At 45.9% G+C, this 6314-nt stretch overlaps 1 protein-coding gene across 2 annotated transcripts in view; it reads right to left on the bottom strand.

Moving 5' to 3' along the window:
* Nucleotides 1–1348: 1348 nt before the first annotated feature.
* The window catches only part of otud5a (OTU deubiquitinase 5a), a 28217-nt gene continuing 23251 nt past the window's right edge, over nucleotides 1349–6314 (bottom strand). The window contains exons 3-9 of one of the 2 annotated variants that reach the window (XM_050064468.1): nucleotides 6076–6140; nucleotides 5830–5986; nucleotides 5588–5736; nucleotides 4490–4675; nucleotides 3930–4134; nucleotides 3764–3841; nucleotides 1349–2365 (exon numbers count right to left, since the gene is read on the bottom strand). In XM_050064468.1, coding sequence (XP_049920425.1) covers nucleotides 2229–2365; nucleotides 3764–3841; nucleotides 3930–4134; nucleotides 4490–4675; nucleotides 5588–5736; nucleotides 5830–5986; nucleotides 6076–6140 — 977 coding nt within the window. In that variant the 3' untranslated portion in view covers nucleotides 1349–2228. Of the gene's footprint in view, nucleotides 2366–3763; nucleotides 4135–4489; nucleotides 4676–5587; nucleotides 5737–5829; nucleotides 5987–6075; nucleotides 6141–6314 lie in introns of both variants that reach the window. The other variant, XR_007571176.1, reaches the window with a different exon arrangement.

Below are 6314 nucleotides of genomic sequence, written 5' to 3'. Positions count from 1 at the left end.
CTGGTGCAGAGGGCCCTGGGTTCCTCCTGGTGCAGAGGGCCCTGGGTTCCTCCTGGTGCAGTGGGCCCTGGGTTCCTCCTGGCGCAGAGGGCCCTGAGTTCCTCCTGTGAGACATTATGTATCCGTACACACACTGAGTCACATGATGAGTTGATGTGATAAAATTCACACACGTTGGATCAGCCTGTGATTTACATGTTTGACTTTCAGTGTGATTTTGAATCCAGCCCTCAGTGTGTCGATGGTTTTGGTTTCCACTGACTGTTGTCATGCTGTTTTTAAAATAATATTTTTAAATGAATAATTGGAAACCTGACACATTTTTGGAACTGCATCGCTCTGTGATTTCAGCATCTGTGAATAAAAACAAATCTTTGCAAAAAAAAAGAAAATTCACCCTCATCACACAGATGTTGCAGCGTAGTAGATGATCGCAGGTTTACGATGCAAATGTTCTGATGTTAAATTTTTGTCTCTGTGACCTTCAAACGACCCGTGTGTGCCAACCTGCCCCGCTCTCCCCAAACTGTGGTCACTCTCCTGTGTACCAGCACTGTGATGTCGGGTCAACTCTGAGTTTAAATGTTGATTTATAAAAGTAAAGAAAAACTTCCAGCTTTTGAAATCTAAGACTAAACTGATAAATATACAAAACATAAACAGATGTTTGTTTGTTGTGTCTCAGTAACACAAGTCAACCTTCTGTATGTGTGGAGCATTAACATGACAGCAGCACTGACTCTGAGGATCTATGTGTTTCTGTAACACACACACAACACGTCACGTGTCTTCATGGTGACGACAAATTGTTCCTGATAAACATCATAATAATTAACACATAATATTTCCATAATGCTGAAGAACAATAAGATCTTTTGTTTCCTGCTTTTTGTTGTGAAATCAAAAACTTTATCAGGATTGTTGCCAACGGTGTGAACAGAAACGCTGTCAGGACATTTGGTGGTTTGATATGTTCAGTCTGGGCGTCTCTGTGACCTCGAGGGTTTGGGACACTGACTTTGTATTTAACTTTTCACAATCTGCTGTTTGACACTTGTTCAGAGATGTTTTTACACATGACGTGTTAAATAAAGGAAAGAGGAAGGATAGAAAGACGAAAATATGGTGGAGGATTTTTCAAATGTGTGAGACACAGAGGAGCAGCCGGAACAGGAGGAAGTAGGTGAATAAAAAACAGGAGAAAGGAAGTCAGCAAGAAATATGAGGATACACAGAAGAAGGAAGAACAGATGAGGAAACAAAGGTAGAGGAGGAGGAGGAAGAGGAGGAGGAAGAGGAGGAGACAGATCAAAGTGTTTGAGTGCAGAACAGAAAAAAATATCCCAAACATTTTGTTGTTTTTTTCAGAAACATTTTCCTCTTTTTATTCCAAGAAAAAAAGGTCTTTTCATCCCAAACGATAAAATAAAATAAAACAAACTTATATTATTAATAATAACAACAATAATCAATCATTAAGAGGATAAGTATGACAATTTTTTATCTCCTTTTTTTAATTTGTCGCTTTTTTCTCTATGATGATATTGGTCGTGGTCGATTAAACATGCAGCTAAATAAGTCCGATGATGATGATGATGATGGAGGTGGTGATGGTGGAGAGGAGGAGGAAGAGGAGGAGGAAGAGGAAGACAACAAGGAGAGAGACAGAGGAGGTGAAGTCAGTGCTGGCTGTGGATTTCCCAGATGATGATGATGACGATGGTGATGAAGGAGAGGAGCTGCACAGCTTGAAGAACAAAATAAGACTTCAGGTGATAGCTTGCTCGCTAACGAGCATGCTAACGTAGCCTCTGATTAGCATTCCTCATTGAAAACAATGGGTCTGTTAGCCGCAGAGCTAGTGTCTGCTGACACCAGAACAAAATCCCAAATGACGTCTGTGAATTTCAAAATAAAGTTTAAATCACAACTGATCCCAAATCAGCATTAAGACTGAGCTCCATCTGAGGGGGGGGGGCAGGAAGGAAAGGAGGGAAGGAAGGAAAGGAGAGGAGACGAGTGATGAGCGGATGAGTTGAAACGTCTGCAGAAAAGAACGAGTGTGCATCTCTTTGATGTTTTATTTTTTTCCCTGGTCGATCTCCTTCTGTGGGTCAGAGGTGAGGAGGAGGAGGAGGAGGCGGGGGCAGGATGATGGTGGGGGCAAGGAGGGGAGGTCAAAGGTCATCGTTGTGTGTGCGTGTGTGCATGTGTGTGTGGGCCGGCTATCAGCTGCTGTCAGGTGACGGCTCTCTCTCTCGGTGCATGGCGGCGGCGCTCTGGTGTTTCATGCTGTCCAGGTACTCCTGCTGAGAGACAGCCAGCACCGACGCCAGAATCTCATCGTCCTCCCAGTCCGTCAGACCTGAGACACACACACACACACACACACACACACACACACACACACGATCAATATATAAATACGGTTGAATATAATAACTATGATCAGGTTATTGTTTGGACTCTGAGCTGACTGAGACACAGTGAAGACGGACGGCGGCGTGTTCATCAGAAACACTTCCTGATGATGAGCGAAGAAAACATGACGACGGAGCAGAAACAAACAGAAACTTCTTATTGAGTCAAAAACTTTCTGTTCTCTGATAAAAAAAATACTTCAGTGTTCACAGCTGTGCTGAAAACATCTGATAACACACCCACACACACACACACTGAAACTGTGTATAATTGTTTTCACAGAGCAACACTGGCTTCACCTTAGATACCCCCCACCCAAACACACACACACACACACACACACACACACACACACACACACACACACACACACACACACACACACACACACACACACCCTGCAGCTTCCTGCTGACTGTAAACAGCAGCAGTGTCAATATAACAAAGTAAAAATACTCTCTTACAGTACTCAAGTATTTTCTGGGAGTTTTTGAACGTAACTTGAGTTTTTATTTTTCTGTCAACTTTAACTTTTACTCCAGGATCTGTGTGTTTCTAATGTCCTACAAAATTAGTGACTAAGTGGGCAGAGCTAACAGCTTACATCACAGCCTATTGTTTTAATTCTCTTTTTATTGAGGCAGACGACTCAGTTTCTATCAGACACGTTTTTTAATCTTATTTTTATTTGTTTTGTTCAGTTGTTGTTCAACAGCAGCTGTTAGCAGCTAACTCAAAGAAGAAGAACAGCAGCTGTTAGCAGTTAGCAGCTAACTCAAAGAAGGACAGCAGCTGCTAGCAGTTAGCAGCTAACTCAAAGAAGAAGAACAGCAGCTGTTAGCAGTTAGCAGCTAACTCAAACATTGAGGTCCAGGAGCTCCTTACCCTCCGAGCAGAGGAGATCAGCCGCCATATAACAGGGACACTAAATGATTGTTATTGACATGTGATGTCATTGTTATTGTTTATAAAGAGCTGCTGACACGTATGTTATATGTCACACTAGAGGCCGACGCTGTTGTGTTACATGTCACGCCTCTTTTGATCATGCTGTCTGACATCACACACTGGAGCCACATGATGCCGCCGTCGTTTACTTCTGCGTAAAAATGCAAAGGCGGTGTAAAGACGGGACGTAGTAGCAGCTCTGTGGTGCCACCTCTGTGTGAAGAGGGTTAAAGAAACCAGATGCAACCTCGACGGGAAAAACATTTTGGTGGACACACGGGCTACATACACAACACAGATGTTAAAGAGCGGCAGACGCAGCAGGAAATACTTCCTTTCTAAAGTACCTGAGCTGCAGGTGTAGCTGTACTTGGAGTTATAATTAGTATCTTACCAAATGCTGTAGGTGACATCTCCTGCATGATGGCTCTGTACTCCAAATGATGACGACTCTGATTACTGGGACCTACACACACACACACACACACACACACACACACACACAGGTTAAAGTCAGGTGTTCCTCAGTGCCACAGACTTCAGCTCCACATGCAGTACTGTTAGAGTATNGGGGGGTTTGCTCAGGATGAGGGCGGCTCCGGCGGGGGAGGGGGGCTTGTTGTTGGTCGACGGGGCGGTCGTGAGGTCGGAGTGGGAGTGGGAGGGGTCGGAGTCCCGTTGCCGTGGCGACCGGGCGCTCCAGTCGTCCAGTCCGCTGGAGGCCGCTGCCGTCGCCGAGCTGCAGGTGGCGCTCGCCTTACGGGGCTGACAGAGAAAAGATGCTTATGGTTAATACACAGACTGTTTGTGTGGTGGCTCCTTTAACAAGCTGATTGGGTGACTTTAAACAGTTGTAACAGGTGAACATGATGCTGATGTCATCGTTTCTGCTACGTGCAGGGGTCTCCTCTGATAAAACATTCATAACCAAACAAATATAAGATCAGCTGATCTCAACGAGCTGAACACTGGTCCTGTTGACTGAAACCTTTTCACACAGATCCTTAAACCGTTAGAAGTTTTAAAGTCTGACTGAAATGAAGTGATCACGCACTCAACACCACGTTCAGCTGACTGGTCACAGGAGGAAACCAGTTGTATGACCCCCCCCCCCCCTCACCTGTCTGGCCTGTTTCTCCTGGTCCTGCAGCCACTGCAGGTATGACTCTCGGGCCACCTGCTCCTCGATGGCCTCATTGGTCGCCTCCCAGTCCGTCGCTCTCTTCTTGTCCTCCAACATCTGCTGCTCGATCCACGACTCCTCCGACGTCTTGATGGCCGACTTCATCAGAGACTGCTCTGCGTACTGGGGGAGGGGAGAGAGGGCGGGGTTATGGAAAAGGCACTGCTCTAAATTTCCCATGATGCTTAGGAGGATGTGAACAAGAGAAATAACTTGAGCCCTGATGTTTTCAGTCTGTAGCGTCCGTGTGGTCACAGTGTGACAGCTGACTGATGTGTGAGCAGCTCCTGATTGGACGATCAGACGATCACTACGAAATGAAAACATGATGATCCTCAGGAGTCTCTGCAGCCTCCGTCCTCTGGGATTTAGAAGTGGATTTATGGACGCTTATTCTGGATGACCAACATGTGTTTCATGTCTGTGTGTTCACATTTTACTGAGTCAAGAAGAAGAGGAGGAGGAGGAGGAGGAGGAGGAGTTGGAGGAGGAGGAGGAGGAGTTTTCATGGTTTTAGAATTTTCAGTTTTGCTCCAATCACCTCTCTTAGTATTTACACTTCCTGTTCAAGCCAGGAATATCACGCCGTTCTGTATAAAAGGTATGACCGTGAAATGGGAGGACAGAGTTGTCTCGCCTATAAGTCTGCATCAGAGGTAGGAAGAACACCGAAACAACTGTATAAACGGGACCCACCAATGGGAGATTTAAAAAGCAGCTGTTAGCAGTTAGCAGCTAACTCAAAGAAGAAGAAGAACAGTGGCTATGTCATGCTGTCTGACATCACACACTGGAGCCGCATGATGCCGCCGTCGTTTGGTTCTGTGTAAAAATGCAAAGGTGTGTAAAGACAGGACTTCGTAGCAGCTCTATAGAGAGAGACTGCAACTTGTCATACTCTGGAAACCACACCCACCGGAGGGGAAAAGTGTCAGTGTCACATTATGTGTCCAAGAGCTGAAACGCTAACACAAAGACACCCTCTAAAAACATTCGATACCCCCCGTGGTCATAGAGCGTGTGTGGTTGAGGTACCCCTGGTTTGAAGGCGGGCAGTCCCAGTCCGACCCCGATCGTGGCCTTGTTTGGGTTCACCACAGAGTTGTAGTGGATGTTGCGGTGGTAGCTCACTCTGATCGGCTCATCGTTGTTCTGGTGGATGCCGTGGAACGTGTTGATTGGCTCTGCAGGAGGAAGAGGAGGAGGAGGAGGGTTCAAGCTGATGGGATGTGATTGGCTGACAGATGTGAGGCTTGTTATTGGACGGACAGACTCACCTGTGCTGTACTGGTACACCTCCACCGGTCTGTTGTACATCTCGGCCATCGCCTGCATCTCGATGTGGTTGCCGTGGCAATTGTTTTTCCTCTTCCTGTTGATGTATGTGGTGAAGTCCTCCGTCACATAATTGGAGAAATAGTCGGCGTTCTTCATCTGGAGGGAAACAAAAAACTTTATAGACACTGACGGGAGGATGAGATGTTTAAATGCAAGAGGCTGCAGCAGAATTCAGAGCCACTCACCAGGTAGTCCATACAGTGTTTCCTGACCACTTCATGCATGTCCTGGTCTCCGTACACCTGATCAGCTGACAGACAGACAGATACAATTCAAGTCAGGTTACATGGAAAACTAAAACACCTTCATTCTCTGTGTAACAGAAGAAGAAGAAGCCGGTAACAACATGGAGAAATCTACATCCAGAGCCGTGACTTTTTGGACGGACCAAATGTACAGAGCTGTAAAGTTGTCCACCATGGTA

Source organism: Epinephelus moara, chromosome 16 (assembly GCF_006386435.1).
Source record: "Epinephelus moara isolate mb chromosome 16, YSFRI_EMoa_1.0, whole genome shotgun sequence".
NCBI lineage: Eukaryota > Metazoa > Chordata > Actinopteri > Perciformes > Serranidae > Epinephelus > Epinephelus moara.
This window is presented reverse-complemented; position numbering and strand designations above follow the sequence as displayed.